The sequence below is a fragment of the Micropterus salmoides genome, unplaced genomic scaffold (assembly GCF_014851395.1).
Source record: "Micropterus salmoides isolate LMB-PRFRI ecotype aquatic unplaced genomic scaffold, ASM1485139v1 Ms_hic_scaffold_3, whole genome shotgun sequence".
NCBI lineage: Eukaryota > Metazoa > Chordata > Actinopteri > Centrarchiformes > Centrarchidae > Micropterus > Micropterus salmoides.
Genome location: NW_024042261.1, coordinates 18,371,353 through 18,389,530, shown reverse-complemented (window position 1 = coordinate 18,389,530; position 18,178 = coordinate 18,371,353). Strand labels below are relative to the sequence as shown.

At 40.9% G+C, this 18,178-nt stretch overlaps 2 protein-coding genes across 2 annotated transcripts in view; both read left to right on the top strand.

The window, feature by feature from the left end:
* dner (delta/notch-like EGF repeat containing) overlaps positions 1 to 8,965 on the top strand; it is a 57,060-nt gene extending 48,095 nt beyond the window's left edge. The window contains exons 8-13 of the mRNA XM_038693188.1: positions 796 to 1,029; positions 5,570 to 5,692; positions 5,816 to 5,929; positions 6,291 to 6,422; positions 6,550 to 6,796; positions 7,622 to 8,965. Coding sequence (XP_038549116.1) covers positions 796 to 1,029; positions 5,570 to 5,692; positions 5,816 to 5,929; positions 6,291 to 6,422; positions 6,550 to 6,796; positions 7,622 to 7,733 — 962 coding nt within the window. The 3' untranslated portion in view covers positions 7,734 to 8,965. The remainder of the gene's footprint in view (positions 1 to 795; positions 1,030 to 5,569; positions 5,693 to 5,815; positions 5,930 to 6,290; positions 6,423 to 6,549; positions 6,797 to 7,621) is intronic.
* Positions 8,966 to 13,537: 4,572 nt separating this feature from the next.
* The window catches only part of pid1 (phosphotyrosine interaction domain containing 1), a 30,698-nt gene continuing 26,057 nt past the window's right edge, over positions 13,538 to 18,178 (top strand). The window contains exon 1 of the mRNA XM_038693635.1: positions 13,538 to 13,694. Coding sequence (XP_038549563.1) covers positions 13,665 to 13,694 — 30 coding nt within the window. The 5' untranslated portion in view covers positions 13,538 to 13,664. The remainder of the gene's footprint in view (positions 13,695 to 18,178) is intronic.

Genomic DNA, 18,178 nt, shown 5'->3' with positions numbered 1-18,178 from the left:
GCATAATCTTAAACTATGTCTGCGGACTGAAACCAAGTCACAATGCATATTAAATTACACAGACTTATAAAGCTGAATTCATTGCATTAGAAAGATAATTTGGTTGATAATGTGTAATTTGTTACAGGATTGTTTTGTGCAAGCTTGTTTGAAACACTACATAATAAGGCATCATTAAATACAGGCTCTACCTTAAAGGCATTAAAAATCACATTTTGATATGTGTATATATATATGTGTGTGTGTGTGTGTGTGTATGTGTAAATCTTTTTCTAAATTTAAGTACAGAAGAGAAAACCACTCCTTACACTTAAATCTACAGGTCTTTGTGTGTGCCTCTAACAACTAAACCCACAACAATATCTATGTTAGCTTATTTCCATTTCCAGTGGTCTTAGTGGGCAGAGGAGTAGGTACAATTTCATGCAGAACAGATGTCACATATTTCACTGCACACCCTGATTTGCATAAGTACAACACTGCTGTGCCACTCTGTGCACCTTGTTGCAAGTAGGTTCATTTGAATGACCAAACTTAAGAAGAGTTTCATCTGAATTTTGCCTGCAGAAAATTGGCAGTCTGCCTGCACTTGCACCTCAGCTTTGTGCTGAAATGTTGTTAATGTAAATAATATTAAAGGTACTGGTAGCCAACTTTCCACAGCTTCTGTTTTCTTACAGGCATATGAGGACTAAGTTGCATTGTAGGTACAGACATATTTGAGTCAGTTTTCCATGATTTTCCTTCTCTTTCCTACCATTTCTCACTCTTGTCTCTACCTTACCCCTCTTGCAGGCTACCAGGGTGCTACATGTGAGCAGAAGGTGGACCCATGTGCCTCCAGCCCCTGTCACAATAATGGGACATGCTATGCCCAGGGCCCTGGACCCCTGGGGTTTGGCTGTAGCTGCACAGCAGGCTTCACAGGCCCTACATGTGCCCAGCTGGTGGACTTCTGTGCCCTAAACCCCTGCGCCCATGGGGTCTGCCGCAGCGTGGGAAACAGCTACAGATGTCTGTGCGTCCCAGGTGAGCTGCAGTGTCAGCCCTCTCAGTGACTGATGCTTTTAATAGGCTTTTAGCTTTCTTAGGGTGCTGCTGATGTCATGGTGCTGTTGTCACCAAGAACCAGATTTAGCCAAAAGCAGGTAGAGGGGGGACAGCTCACTTCGTTTTAAGTTATTAGAATAGAATCCGAACTTATTGTCAAGATACAGCTAGTGTATTTTGTTCCAGGCTAGATATGAGAGGCTGTTAAAACCTTTCCCAAAGCTTCCTGCCACCGCTGATCCATCCTGACACTCCTTTCCACAAATGTCATACAAAATACTATAACATACTACAACACATATAACATATAAGAACATATTATAGAAAACCGTCAAAGGAAATCTGTGATGCAAGTTAAAATTCTATCAAGGAGAAAAAACATCTGCTCAGACTCAATATTTGGTACTCAATATTAAAAGATCAGGAGCTAAAAAATTTGCCCTTGATATAAAGTCACAGGAGGTCTTGCTTTGGGGCCACGTGAGCCCTCAGACCCTCTGGACCTGTGCCCAATATGCCCATTCAAAAATCCATCCATGGCTAAGATACCTTCTGAATTTTATTTTGAATCTATCACCGCTCTAAGTCTGCAACCAGCATAAAAGCTTAGTGAAAAAGTAGGTGACTTTTAGCCCTGGCTCCGACTCAAAGTAGCAGTAAATATCGTGTGGCTGAATGATGAGTTATTTTTAGACGGGATGACCTGGCGCTGGCACTGATGCCCCTGTGATGAACTCAATTGAGTGGAATGATGACTTATCATTATTCATTGTCTTGCAATTACCTTGCTGGGATGGTGAGATAGATGACTTTCTCAGTGGCCCATAAACATAATTTGACATTTTGCCCCTTCTGCTCTCTGTTTATACCATCTGTCAGTCAAATGTGTATGAGACAGCCATGATCTTAATCTCTTATTTGATGCTCCCATTCATTCTCCTCTACCAGCAGCCTCTACAGTTACTTCTCTACAGCACGCAGTCATAGCTTTAACCAGCTTTAACATCTGGTTATATATACATATACATATATCTTGGAAGTTTCGCCTCTCATGAATTGCTTATTGGTTTGGATTTGGAATAATGTATGAGTTTTGAAGTTGAGTTTTTTTCAAACCTCAGAAAACTCTTTCCTAAATATTTGAACTGTAGGAGTTATTGCTTGAGTTGATAATCCCTCCATAAGTCATGTTCTTCGTGTTTGTTCAAATCCTTTCACTCTTGCTGTATCCTGGCTTGCAGAGCAAGCTTCCATTGCTTTCCAATTATTCAGTTATCTTCCATTTTCTTCTCTGCTGTCTTATTATTTTTTTCTTATTTTACATTTCTTTCATTTTTTCTTTCATCTTCCTGCCGTTTACCTCACCTAATTTTCCTGTCATCCTCTGTTGTCTGGTTGCCATGGTGAAGCAGCTGCCTTACAAGTGTGTGTAAGTGTGTGTGTGTGTGTGTGTATAGCTCCCAATCCATTGTCTGTGTCTGTGACTATTCTGGTTGAGCAGATGCTGCCATCCAATAAAATGTCTCCACTCAGATGGCCCTGTCTAATGGGATTGGTGAAATTGGTGATTTGCAATTAGAATCATTATTACATTACACATTACAGTGATCTCTCTCTCTCTCTCTCTCTCTCTCTCTCTCTCTCTCTCTCTCTCTCTCACACACACACACACACACACACACCCACACACACACACACGCACAATGTTTTGGACCAAAATTGACCTTCTCTCCACCTCATCAGTATGCCAACTGGTGTCTGAGGTATGAGCGTGTGTGTGAATGTTTGTATTTATGTGTGTCTGTGTGAATGCATGAATATAGTAGTTTGTGTGCTGGCCTGCCGTGTATGAGTGTGTGAATGCCTGCTGGCTGTTTGAAAGAAGGCTGCTGGGGAGCTGATATGTAGAAGGATCCCTCCTCCAGTTTCCTGTAATCCAGCTCACATGAGAGGCTGCCAGCCCACCAGCCAGCCCAGCGTCTTGGAAAGGCACTTGACATTTCACTGGCATTTCACAAAGAGGACCCTAGAGCCTCTGACCGGGCTCCTCATTAAGTCTTCCTCTCTCCTTCCCCAAACACACGGGGAGGTTTTTTTTGTGAAATTTTGTCATCACAAGGAACCAACTGAGAATTTTAAATTTGGAGCAGAGCTAATAAAACCAGACTAGTCATGTAAGGACTGAAGGGACATTGATCCTCTGGTGATTTTGGTTCTCAGTTGTAGATGGTAGAACATCTCTGTGAAGTGTAGTGGTTCTCCTGGGAGTGTGAGCAAGTGTGTGAAGGTACATCAAACGTTAGATGAGTGCATATACATACATTACAAGATTTAAATACACAGTGAGGCCAATTTTATTGGGGGATTATTAATACACATCTAGACAAACATACACAGACTTACAAAACATATTCTGACATTCACTCTATCCTCCAGTCTTTAACTGTGTTTCTAAAGTTGTGTATCTACATAAATATCCCACAGACTGCAGCCATAGTCTCTTTTACCTGCATGCACATTGCACTTTGTATTCTTCTTTTTAGCTTTTAAATATTAGTGGAGAAACAGAAGAGTAATTGATTGTCTATTACTCATGGACTGACCAGATGTTGCAGGCTCATTCTGCTTCAGTACACAGCTGCCATCCAATGGAAAACACAGTACACTGCACGTCATTTGACCTTATGCCCCATCCTATTGAAACTCAGTGGTAGAACACTGGGCTTTTTCATACACTTTTTTCGACAATTAATAATTGTTTAATTGATTGATATCTGTAGCTGACTGGTGTTGTATTTGTATCTAGGCAGATCTAAAGGCACCAATTAAATTACTACGTGATTTGCAATTAGCTTTGACCTGCCAGCTAGGATGTTTGGAGGTGAAATCCAGATCAGGTGGTGGCCGAAGTGCTTATATAAGCTGCTGTTCAGTTCTAATCACCTGCAGTATTCATGATGCTTGCCAATAGCATTCATACACACACATGTACACTTTCCATCTGTTTGCAGATATAAAGCTTATATACACATGCACAGAGAAGGAAAACTTAACTTAAATTTAAATTGTCATGAATGTGGTTGTTCTATTGACATGCAAGCCCCATAGCAGCACCAGCTGGTACAACACATGCAGATTTGAGAATTACGGTGAAGATCTACGTATAGTATAGTGTATAGTATAGTAGTAGCATTAAATTTACTCACTAAGAAATGAAGTGCTGACTTTCTGTCATGACAAACCTGCTGTATGTGTTTGTAACTGAATGGAAACTAGACAGTCTTTATAGAGTAGATAAGGTTGGTTAATATGCTCCCTTGAATCTGCCTCATTTATAATTCTTATTGCTCGTATTTGTAGTACATACAATGGATTTATATCAGTTGTATAAGTGTTTCACTTTTCACAAATCAAATGTGTGAAAATATTTTATACTTTCACATTAAGCAGTTTTTGCAAATCTACATATTATTAAGTATATATATAATATTCCCTGTTATTTATATGTGTGAAGGAACATGCTTTTTCCCTCTCAATAACTCAGCAAACAGTGTTAATAACACAACAGTATGAAAATCCTCTATTTGTTCCTAAAATACGTGTTTTATTAATTATTAATTTTCAACTATTGAGCTTAAATAAAGACTTATAAAACATGTGTGTCATGTGTGGCATTTTACTCCTTTGTTGCATGGTGTCCACATACATGGACAGTTAAATAATAATAAAAAAAAAATGTAAATGGATATGTATTTTAGCCCAATTTTGAGTAATAAGAAGAGTCTTGAAAATCTAAGGCCTATTACAGCCTGAGTGTGTGGGTGTTTTGTTGTTTGTGTGTTTCTGTCTCACTCCTGGTCCTGCTTCTCCTCTTGCTTATTGTATTTGCCGCAGTGTTTTGGAGTGACAGACTTCTTCAGTCACCTCCACACAGACGACCTTGCTTCCATCTCCTGCTCAAGGGCCTTTTTTTCGGCTTTCTGCCTTTTTTTACCAGCTTTTTTACAAGTCCTTGGAGACTCTCTCCATAAACTGAAGCCTGACTTCCTCCTGTTCTGTGTTGTGGATGTCAGCCGTTTTTAGCCGCATCACGACTTTTCAACTCTTTTGAGTCCCTTATGAGCTCCTTTTTGGTTTTGTCAGTGTTAGTTGACTCATCCAGGGGCTCAGCTGGAAACGATCTGGAGGACAGACTCAATTTTTTGATGTCTTCTTTGAACCCCTCCACCTCCTTCTCATGCTTGAGTCTCAAGCTTTGCTCCTCCTGCAGTTTTTTCCCCCATCTTCCCGGTGCCTGCTCCTCTCTATGGCTCTGTTGTGCTCTGCCATCATCCTCATTTCTTTTTTGCTGCTTGAGATTGTATAGTTGGTTACCTGCAGATGCTTTTTTAAGAGCACTACAGTAGTGTTATCCTGTACTGCCCCTTCATCATCATCTCAGTGCATCAGCAATGCAGCAAAATCACATGCTTGATTCTTATATCTTTATATACTGTACCCATTTGTGTGTCCCATTAAGGTTACCATGGCTTGTACTGTGAAGAGGAATACAATGAGTGTCTGTCCGCCCCCTGCCAGAACTATGCCACCTGTAGGGATCTCATCAATGCCTATGAGTGTGTCTGCACACCACAGTTTGAAGGTATGTATGTGTAAACGTGTATATGAGTGAGTCTGCGATTATTTTTAGATGCAGGCACACATTTGTAAAGTAGTTTTAATGCTCCATAGACTATCGTGTGTGTGTGTGTGTGTGTGTGTGCAGGCAGACACTGTGAAATCTACAAGGATCCATGTCTGAAGATGCGCTGCCAGAATGGAGGCCACTGTGAGAGCACAGGAGTCAACGTTTCCTGTGCCTGCCCACCTGGATACCTGGGTGAGCGCTGTTATCATGATCGGCCTGAATAGCAGTAGACTAGCTCCCTATTGGTATGATTTACATGACATGGTTATATGGCTAAAGGGTATGGTAAATGTTGCATTTAACAGGCTGCACAACCACACACATTCAAGCTTAATAAAGAATAAAATTAAAGTGGTGCCTGTTAGCTGTCTTGGTATAGCCTGTCTCTGTTCAGCTGTTCCTATCAAATAAATGCAAAAGCCCAAAATTTATGGGTCTGGGTTTAAAAATAACTGCATTAGGAGTTAGAAAGCTGGGACCTGTAAGCCTCAGTTTCTGCTCTAGGCTTTGTTGCTCGAGTTATTATTGAACACAACCTTACCTGTCCACTCAGGGGATAAGTGTGAGGTCGACGTCAACGAGTGCGAGAGCAACCCTTGTCACCATGGAGGCACCTGCATTGACCAATCAAATGGCTTCACCTGTCACTGTCTACCTGGGTGGGTGGGTCCCAGCTGTGAGATCCGTGAGTCAGCCTACCAAAAAACTTCTGTTCAGCTATTAATCTAACGTTTGACCTGTGGAAAGCTATATATGTGTGTGTGTGTGTGTGTGTGTGTGTGTGTGTGTGCGTGCGCGCGCGCGTGCGTCAGACCTGCAGTGGAAGCCAGCACACACTGAGGACACCCTGACCAACATGCCCCGCCACTCCCTCTATATCATTATCGGAGCACTGTGTGTGGCCTTCGTCCTCATGCTCATCATCCTCATTGTGGGCATCTGCCGCATTAGCCGCATCGAGTACCAGGGCTCGTCACGCCACGCCTACCAGGAGTTCTACAACTGCCGCAGCATCGACAGCGAGTTCAGCAACGCCATCGCCTCCATCCGCCACGCCAGGTCAGTGACAGGATTTACATGTGTTGATTGACTTACAAAGGAGTGTTACAGAAATGTTGTGGTAGGTTAATTTGTCTTATTCCTCAGATATCACAGTTTTGTATTTTCTGTCACTAAAAAGCTTTATGTAAGTAGTCAGCACTTTTGCTGTATTTAATGAAGCTGCTTGGGAATTAGTTTAGCGTTTTAAAAGGGAACTCCCCCATTATAACAGATAGTCGGTTTACCAGTTGACAAAACAATTTCAGCTCAGGGTCCACATACTCCTAACTCTTTTTACTTACTTGTCACTAATTGCACATATCACCTATTCATTAGTTACTAGTAACTTCATTAGTTACTAGTAACTAATGAATATTTTCTAGTATCTATAATTTAGATACTAGTGCTTATTTTTTAGTTACTATTAACTATTCCATTCTTACCGGTCAACAAGCCATTTTACTAGTAATTAATGAATGACTAGTAACCAAGGAAAATTTACTGGTAAGAATTAAAATATTACCAGTATCTTTTGGAACAGTTACTAGTAACTAAAAAATAGTTACTAGTAACTAATGGATAAGTTACTAGTAATTAAAAAATTGTAATTTTGTAAATGAATTGTAATTAACTTTGTTAGTAACTAAAGATTAAGTACTAGTATCTAATCAGTTGTTACTAGTAAAACGGAAATAGTTACTAGTAACTAATAAAAAAGTACTTTTAAATAGCGACTAGTAAGTTTCAAGGAATAAATGTTACAACAAGGATGGGTTCCACTGCTAAACTGTTACTGACGATTTAACATTGATGCACTTGTTGGTGTTTACTCTTTCTTATTAGATTTGGCAAGAAGTCCAGGCCTGCCATGTACGATGCCACTCCAATCGCCTATGAAGATTACAGTCCCGATGACAAGCCTTTGGTTACACTCATCAAGACAAAGGATTTGTAAAACACAACCATCCCAGCACGTCACAAGCTGTACACATACAACCACACATGTACACACAGAAAGTCAGTATGAATCTTAATGTATTTCTTAAGAAAGAGAAATAACAGCAAAATAAAATTGAATGTATAGTGGAGAAAAAAAATCCAAAACATACTCAAGAACAAATCTGGAATTTGATACATCTATTTTCCTGTCAAAGTCCACAATAATGCTTTATTGTAGCATAACAGCATACTTTGCATTACTTATAAGTTATTGATAATGGGCGACACTACTAGTAACCTCTGCTGTACAAGAGTGATGACTTTAGTCTGCACCAGACTGTCTGTCAGTGGGGCCAGCAACCCAGGATCCTAAATTTCTAAGTGTAAACTCAGCAAATGGTGCAGTCCTCACAGGTGTTGTAGAAATAGGTGCACTCCTCTTGGTGCATACGCTGTATCTTTTTCTATATCTAAAAATAAAATCTGCAGTAGGTTGCCTTACTTTGTGCATGGTTAGATTTGATGTTCTCTCTGCATTATTTCAAATTCCTTTGTACTTGGTTGTTGGTTGTTTTTTTTAATTGAAGTTTGCATTGCATTGTCAAGATTGTGCTAAATATTTTCTTTGGGTAATTTGTGGTTAGCAGATCAAATACACACATGTATAAAATACTAGTCACAGGATTTTTCTTTTTAAAATACATATTGTCCTGTTCTTTACATGCAAGTTTCTCAGTGGTGTATGAATAGTAAAGAAAGTGGGTTTACTGGAGTACTGTGACCCTACCATCCTACTGTATGTATTTCAGTGATATTTAGGATAATAGGTAGGTATATTTCTCAATGCACAGAAAAATAGTTGGTTTTACTCAGTGTACCTGTTTATGCCAGTGTACAAATTCACCTCTAGTGTTGCCTGTGTTGAATAGCTTCTGGATGAGAGTTGCTGGAGTGGCCTCTTGCTGGCTTTATAGGGTAGAGAAGAGGGAGGAGGAGGAAGAGGAAACTGAGAAGGATGATATTTACTCCAGAATATATGTGCTTCTGTGTCCTGCCAATGGAAAAACCCCTGTGTGTGCAGCTGTGTTGTTCCTCTCAAGGTCAAGCAATGTTTTACCAATAGGCTCAGCTAATCCTTCAGATTTTTTCTCTAATTTTAAACACACCTATTACGTATATGTTGAATGATGTAAACAATAAAGATTCAAGTGAACATAATCTACAGTACACACCTGGTGTCTCGTGTGAATTCCTGTTATATAAATGCAGGGAAAAAACATTTGCCACGCACAAAGATTTAAATCCAGTACGGTCTGATAAAAGAATAAGTTAACAAGAATAGAAATCTGACTGGACATTTGGTGACAATGTTTGCTACTTGACGTGCTTCAATATCTGTTGTTATGGACACATTTCAGTAGGTATAAAAAGAATATTTAGGTTTGATACCGAGTTCCAATCAAAATCGTCAAAACAGTACTACACCAATTTACAGTGGGTACTCAAAGTATTCAGACCCCTTTAAATTTTTCACTCTTTGTTTCATTGCAGCCATTTTCCAAAAATCAAAAAAGTTCATTTTATTTCTCAGTAATGTACACTCAGCACCCCATCTTGACAGAAAAAAAACAGAAATGTAGAAATTTTTGCAAATTTATTAAAAAAGAAAAACTGAAATATCACATGGTCATAAGTATTCAGACCATTTGCTCAGTATTTAGTAGAAGCACCCGTTTGATCTAATACAGCCATGAGTCGTTTTGGGAAAGATGCAACAAGTTTTTCACATCTGGATTTGGGTATCCTCTGCCATTCCTCCTTGCAGATCCTCTCCAGTTCTGTCAGGTTGGATGGTAAACGTTGGTGGACAGCCATTTTCAGGTCTCTCCAGAGATGCTCAATTGGGTTTAAGTCAGGGCTCTGGCTGGGCCATTCAAGAACAGCCACGGAGTTGTTGTGAAGCCACTCCTTCGTTATTTTAGCGGTGTGCTTAGGGTCATTGTCTTGTTGGAAGGTAAACCTTCGGCCCAGTCTGAGGTCCAGAGCACTCAGGATATCCCTGTACTTGGCTGCATTCATCTTTCCCTCGATTGCAACCAGTCGTCCTGTCCCTGCAGCTGAAAAAAAAAAAAAAAAAAAAACACAGCATGATGCTGCCACCACCATGCTTCACTGTTGAGACTGTATTGGACAGGTGATGAGCAGTGCCTGGTTTTCTCCACACATACCGCTTAGAATTAAGGCCAAAAAGTTCTATCTTGGTCTCATCAGACCAGAGGATCTTATTTATCACCATCTTGGAGTCCTTCAGGTGTTTTTTAGCAAACTCCATGCGGGCTTTCATGTGTCTTGCACTGAGGAGAGGCTTCCGTCGGGCCACTCTGCCATAAAGCCCCGACTGGTGGATTGCTGCAGTGATGGTTGACTTACTACAACTTTCTCCCATCTCCCGACTGCATCTCTGGAGCTCAGCCACAGTGACCTTTGGGTTCTTCTTTACCTCTCTCACCAAGGCTCTTCTCCCCCGATAGCTCAGTTTGGCCGGACGGCCAGCTCTAGGAAGGGTTCTGGTCGTCCCAAACGTCTTCCATTTGAGGATTATGGAGGCCACTGTGCTCTTAGGAACCTTAAGTGCAGCAGAAATTTTTTTGTAACCTTGGCCAGATCTGTGCCTTGCCACAATTCTGTCTCTGAGCTCTTCAGGCAGTTCCTTTGACCTCATGATTCTCATTTGCTCTGACATGCACTGTGAGCTGTAAGGTCTTATATAGACAGGTGTGTGGCTTTCCTAATCAAGTCCAATCAGTATAATCAAACACAGCTGGACTCAAATGAAGGTGTAGAACCATCTCAAGGATGATCAGAAGAAATAGACAGCACCTGAGTTAAATATGAGTGTCACGGCAAAGGGTCTGAATACTTATGACCATGTGATATTTCAGTTTTTCTTTTTAATAAATTTGCAAAAATTTCTACATTTCTGTTTTTTTCTGTCAAGATGGGGTGCTGAGTGTACATTACTGAGAAATAAAATGAACTTTTTTGATTTTTGGAAAATGGCTGCAATGAAACAAAGAGTGAAAAATTTAAAGGGGTCTGAATACTTTCCGTGTAAGTGGGTGTAAGTGAGACAACATCAGCCAAATTTAAATCACTATTTATTTGAGTGTGTCTTGCATTTTAGTATGATGGGGAAATGTGTACAGCAGGTGAATTTAACCAAATGAGTAGTTGGTTACCTTAAAGGATAATTCCATTTTTTTCCCAATCTGCCATATTTCAGATGCAGTTAGCCATATTGGCCGTTTCAGGCGGCTACTTCCTGTGTTTACTTTCAGTCAAACTCAGAGACAAGCTTTATAATGGTTCATGTAAAAATGCTGTTTATTTGGAAAGCTGTAGGAGGCTCCCGCAGTTTGCCCTGATACATGCTAGTCCTCGTTTTCCCAAATCTCTGCAATGGAGGTGGCGAGAGCAAAGTTAGCATGACCCATAAAGCCTCACCTGGCACATTTATGGGAAAAAACAGCATGCTTGAAATACATTGGAGTTTTCCCTTAACTCAGCCATGATTAGATGACACAATGACATGCTGCAATATGTTTTGGGCTGAAATGATTAAATTATTTTGAGAACATGGATCCTGTATTTTTTTTGTTGTTGTTGTTTTTAAAGGTGTAAAAAAAACTAGAAAAAGAAAAAGCTAATTCTGCACAGCGTCTGTTTTTCTACACTTTTACAAGGTCATACCCACCAGACTGAACTGTCGTGGCGTGGGAAAGACCTTTTATGGAGTGTTAGTATTGTGAACACCCTCAGTGACCTCAGGCTTTATCCAGATGTTCCCCATGTAAACATCTCTAAATACAGACAACGACTCCGGAGTCATGTTGCTCAACACACCTACATATATTATGTGTGTACACAAACACGCACATACACACACATTGCAGCACCAGATGTCATTGATGCCTCTCAGCTTTGCTTATGGTCTTCTTTTGAGGCCTTGTTTTTGACCTTTGTCCTCTGTGTGCCATGGAGGGTCTGTTTGGGCTTGACACAGGTCCCAAAACACATTGTCTATTTCAGAGATTCTCCGTCTCATTCAAGGCCTCCACTGTGATAAACTGAGATTCTCTCACTGGGCTAGAAACATTTGTGTGGTTTCATTACAAAACTATCACTTTTAAGAAAAAAAAACAGTAGAATATGTACAACATTTTGGCAGAAGTAAAATTAATTTAACATTTTCCACAAAATAATAGATTATGCTTCTGTGGATTCCCAGACCTCACTTTCAGAATAACAAGGTTATACCAAACCAATCTCAGCTCAGGACGGTCAGGCGGACTCAGTGTTTTTGTAACAACTTGTTTTTGAGAAGCTTAAAAAGATCAAAATGTGTGGGCATGACTGCGGCATTTCACCATAGACTTTGTCCTTAGCTGCCTTTGTGAAACTTGGGAATTATGAGAATAGAAGATTTAAACTAACCACATTTTTATTGCCACCAGCCACTGAAATAATGCCATGCCATTTATGTTAGGCTTTTATATGATCATTTCCATTTTAACTGCATTCCTGCACTGGCTGGCTTTGGACTCTGGTCTGGATGACTACTGAGGCCTTAAAATCCTCTTAATGATGGTGCTAAATATCATTACGGGTACCTTTTTTGTCCAGCTAAAGAAATCATTCATTTTTTAAAAGTTAAATTATTTACCAGAAATTGTCAGTTGGAGATTATTATCTACTCAGTTGCTTTAGCAGCTAATTTTCTGTCACAGTAGCCGGAGTTGTGTCACTAGAAAATGCTGTCTTTTGCTTAAAGTGACTAATAGGATATAAAATACGTTTCACTTTAAGCAGCATTCATTGAGTTTTTGGCCACTTTGCGGGAGGGCCAAGCTGCAAATACAACACTGAAATCACCTTATAAAGTTGTTATGCTGAATGTGTTACTAAACATTTATTTTAACATCCAGCAAGCATTAGGAAACTTCTTTCTGTCCAATATAATTCTGCAAGTCCAAAATTTACTCTCCCTTTAAGTCGGGTCTAGTCATTGAAACTGAATGAAGGAAATATGTGGCTCTTTAGCAGGTAAATGCTACACTATGTCACCAGCTAGTCACAAACCGACTGTGTCGTTACCGGTGCAAGGCAGGTAACGTTAGCTGATGAAAACTGTGTTAATGATAGCAGTCAAGGTGAACCAAAACAGTAAATTATGGGCCATAAAACCAGAACAATTAGCCAAAATATGCTAAACCCCTCTGTAGCAAAGGGAGCTGCAGAGCCAGGTGGCAATTTTCTGTGGCTTCACGAGTGACTCTTTCACATCCTACTAGTCATTAGCCAATTGTTAATATAAGAATATTGATTAGTGTAGCTTTACAATGTGTTATTGTTGATTTAAGAAACTTATAACATGAGAAATCTTGAAAATTGAAAATGTGATTGTATGTGGGACAAAACAGCATGCATAATCTTATATTCACAGGAATCCTATAAATATGTCTGTCAAACTTCTAAAATGTAACGTTTATGTCTTGAAGCCTAAATAATAACAATATGGTCAGGCTTAACCCGTAATGGAAATGCTGAAACGTTTTGAAATAAAACAATAAAAAAAATTCCCACAGTATCTAAACAGTGAGCTATTGGCATAGCTGCAGACGTCTATATCAACTCTCTGATCGAAGCCTCGATTTCCTAAGCTCCTGAACGCAGCACCAACAGCCGACCAGACGCAGAGAGCAGGTACCTCCACCTGCTGGCAAGTCTGATAACTACAGCCAGGCGGAGCAACACATCCTTCATTACCGACCAGTCCAGAGATTGAAGGAGGACAGAGAGGCAAGCCGTGAAAGCGAACAGATGTGAACCGGGACTACTGAAAGAGAACAAGCTGTAGTACAGACGGAGAACCTTTGATTCTGCTAATATGTGGCAACCCGCGTCGGAGCGATTGCAGGTAAGGTTTGTGAAACGCGTGTTTGTGGACATGGCAGCGGTAAATTAACGGTTCAGCCGCGTTTACGGTTGCAACCCGCCGTGCTGTGCGGGGTTTCCAGCCTGGAGAGAGAGACTTGCTACGGTTTTTGAGCAGAGCTACAGATGTTTTGCGAGCACCTTCTTGCACTTGGATGTTGTTAGTCGTCTTTGAAAGGCTAGGCAACCCGTTATAGGTATTCAGTCAATCATTTGTTTCTGCTATTCTCTCTGTCTCTATATGATTCCCCATTGGTGAGACGTTTAAACAACCCACCTACTCACTCAACGCAAGCCGGCGGTGGTAGGCTACAGTGCAACAATTTGCTCCTCTGCTGCATTCCTGTGCTAATCTACCGCTGGAGATTTCCTTAAAATATCAATAACAAACATGTTCCAGCAGTGTATACAAGGTTATTTTGGCCCAGAGACCTGTTTTATCCAACACTACCTTCACTAACCTACTTGCTGCAACTGCACGGCCTTCTCCTGTGAGTGTTAGGTACATCATGATGCCTTATATCGGTTTTCGTAAAATCGCAAAAAAGAAACAGGCTGTGGCCTGTGACGTGGAAAAAACACCGTTAATGAGACGTAGTTTGATATCCAGGGGTAAGCCGTGCACCGAGCCTGGCTTCACGTCTCCTGCAGACGTAATGCTCTCCAGATGTCGGCCTGCGGACTGCCTGCCAAGTTAACTTGCACAATCCCCTCTTCTGCACAGGCGTCAAGAAGATAGAATCGCGAATTATTAAACCCGAGAGTTCCGGTGTTCACATGTGGAGTTGTTGGGGCCGCTGTAGATGATCCCATAAACTCACATCTGCATGATTGATCCCCCTCCAAGTTATTGATTACTGTAAACGTCCAAGCTGTAGCTGGTGATGCCCACGTTGTGCGTACGTTCCAGAACCATCACCTGGTGGATAAGGTTCTGTACCTGTACTTTATAAATGAGCTGTTATTCACTACGGTTATTTGAACACGGCTTAAAGTTACAGTGCTTTTGGCCACCGGGGCGTCAGCGTCATGCTCAGCAAGTGTCACAAAGCCACCAATATATTCACTCACATTTTCCGTGGCCACGCAAGAGGGAAAAATAGCCACATGAACAGTCATGTGGTGCAAGGTTGAAATAATTTGAGCTTAGTCCATCATAGCAGCTGGTACTTCTTCTTTCCACCACTTCCACACTGCTCAGTACATAGCAATAGAAATGTCATGTTAGCAACTGTCAACTTACCCAACCCTTAACATCGCACTTCATACTGTACTGATTTCTTCTTTCTGCTATCATGCATCCTCTCAGAGAGACTTCAGGGAAACATCTGGATTCAGATTCTGAAAGTTTTGCACATATGCAAAACAGTAGGCAAGGCTATTCTTTTACACTTTAAGATCAGTTTACATCGTATGTGTGACTCAGCCTGTGAGAACAGTTGGATGGTCTCTGGAGGGAGCTTTCTAAAGTCTGAGAGAAATAAGGTAACACCGGGGTTCTCTCAGCTTGCCCTTCGAGACCATCCTAGAGGATGCCTGCTGTGTAAACTGGGGTTATGGAGTTTGAAAGATATGGACATAAATGTCATGTAGGAGTTATGGTGATTTTGGCTAATAGCGTTCAAGTCAGTACCAAGTTGTAATTATGACTCAGAAACTCAGACATTTCTGAATATTCTGATATATCCAACTCAGTGCCTCTTAATATGAAAGTTGTGAGGTGTGACGTGAACAAGTCGTAAACATCGGAAGCTTTCCCATCTCTTCCACTTACATGATATGACGTGAATGCAGCATAACCAGGCAAGCAGGACTGAATGACAGACGCTACCGAGGTAAGTTGTGGGAAATGTAGGATCCAGCCGTAGAGAAGTGCAATACTTGCCGGAGGAAAGAGGTAGGTTTGTGTGTTTAAGGAAATCACAACTCTTACCAACATTTGACCCACACCAGCTTACCTCCTGGAGACTGGCTGTGGCCCATAGTTGATAGAGTTTGGCGTGTTTCTGCTGTCCACTTCAAAACTATGAAACACTGAATGGAAATGTTTAACTTGATTGATGGCTTTGGAGGAGAATTTGGATCAGGCCGAGGTTTGTTCTATTCTTGGGGTAAACAGCAGAAACCCGTATAAATTGCCCATGGTCCACATGGACTGCCAGGATCTTTTGCATCATTAAATAAAAGTTGTTCAAAATAAAAGTGTAAAAACGAAAAACCCTTACAGTGAAAAGTGGGTATATAACGATAGCAATACCTGCCCATTGCCTGCTTTGTAACCGTGGTGGCCATCCTTTGGACTGGTGGCCATTACCTCTTTTGAGTCAGGAACGGTGGGGTTTTCTAGAGCTGAAGGCGTCTGCTAGCTGATCTAGACTGTACTAATGTTTATTGTCTTCTGTTTTGTTGTTTTTCATTCACCATGGCGTCCGACCATATTATTCTCACTTGTGCTGTCCTCTGTTGCCATAGCAACACCTGATGTCTTGCTGCATTTTTGTCTCATGCTCGCACGGGAAGAGGAAGGGGAAAAGAGATGGCCTAGATGGAGGTGTTGTGGGTTGAGCAGATACAGGTCGCATCACCAATGGCAAGCTGCTTTTATATTGACAGTCGGAAGTGTTTTGGAACCAAAGTGTGTGCTGCGTGTTGGTGCTGCATCGTGCCTCTCTGTTTTTCACTCCCTTTGTCCGTCTTTCTCCCCATCCCTCATACCTCTCGCTTCTGACCACATGCCTCAATCATTTTCAGGGGCCCTTTCTCCCCAGGCAGAGGCTATGTTAGTTTAACGACAGATTGCACAATATTCAGCGGTCTGGGCACGGATGCACATATACACTCAAATGCAAGTTGGCAGGCAGGTTAAGCACGCATGCACACACAACAACATGCTTCCTTTTTCACTATCCCTAGGGCTACCAAACATGTTGTTTTTTTCCCCTCTGTCAGCAGCGCTTACTTTAGCCATGGCTTTCACTTTTGACGCTTCAGTGTGTGTGACACTGACAAACAGGGCTGAGCACATAAAAAGATGCGGACCTGTGCAAAAATAGCTGACTGAGGTCAAACACGGTGAGAAGCAGTCTGTGTATCGTTACTTTTTTTGTTTCTAGGTCTGTCCTATAGTCTGTCTGTCTGTCTGAGGTTGCTTTGTGGCCACAGCTAGTTGTTGAGAGTGTGGCCTTGGTGGTAAAAGGAATCCAGAAGCAGACTGGCAAAAAATTCCCATGGTTCCTTCAACGTGTTATTTTTTTTCAACCAGCACACATTTGTATCTTGTGAACAAATGGCTTTTGGCTCACTGGTTTGGCTTTTAATATTTGATGAGTGGGCATAATCTCCTGTTTGCGGAAGTTATTATTTTTCAAGAATTCGCATTTTATCCTTCCTATTTGTCAAAATGAAACGGTCTCAGCTGTGTTACTTTATTCTCAAGGTTTTACTTGTATTTTGTACAGAAAGTTACCATAGATCGCACTTCCTGGCCTTACTTTTCTTTTCCTGTTTTTGTTTTTAACCCGGTTCAGATCTCCATATATCTCTGCATGTCTACGCAGAGAGGTGTGTTATGGGTAAACGAAAGTTGCAAAAGCTCGCTCATGTCTCCCAAATTTCAGCAATGTGTCATTTGGACCTGAGCGTTAAGCAAACTGGTTGATTTAATCCCATTAGGCTGTGGGTCCATGGCTAATAGGAGAAAAACACGAGCATCATACTTAAAATCTCTGCACATATTTTAGCTAATTTTCCTATTTTTGTGTTTACTATTAACGATTGGTCAAGCAACAGAAAATTAATTGGTAACTATTTTGATAATAGTTTGATTATTTTTACTGAGAGATTTTTACGAGCAGCAGTACTTTAAGCTCTATTCACTGACACGCTGGAAGCCATTTGAAGGATCTAGCTTCCCGAATCTGAGAACTTGATGCTTTTCTTAGTTATTAAAATTAAATTTTTTTTTGAGTTTTGTACTGTTGGTCAGATAAAACAAGTAACTGGAAAATGCCACCTTAGTCACTGATGAATTATAATATGTTTTTTTTCTCAATTGTAAGAGATGAAAAGTAGGCTCATGATGATTGAATGATTACTGCATATTTTGGACATACTGTACACTGTTTTCTACCTGATAGTAGATAAATAATGGAACACATTTGACCATGTTCTTGGCCAGTGGGCCTTATGTTCTTTCCTCAACAGGTCTTTTTCATGTTCCCTGGTTCTGTGCAGACTATTTAAGATGTTCCGGTGGGTTCATTGTTTACGTCAAAGAGTTGTTGATGTTTTTACTGCCAGCCAGAGATTGCCACCCCCAGGCTCTGAGGTTTGGGTATTTTAATACCCACTTCCTCCTGCAGAAGAAACCCACCAGTCACAGCATCAAATCATAGGACTTCTCCCTCCTACACGCCCTGGTGCTCCAATCAGGGTTGAGAAAAACAGGTTTTCCTCTGGGTAGGGACC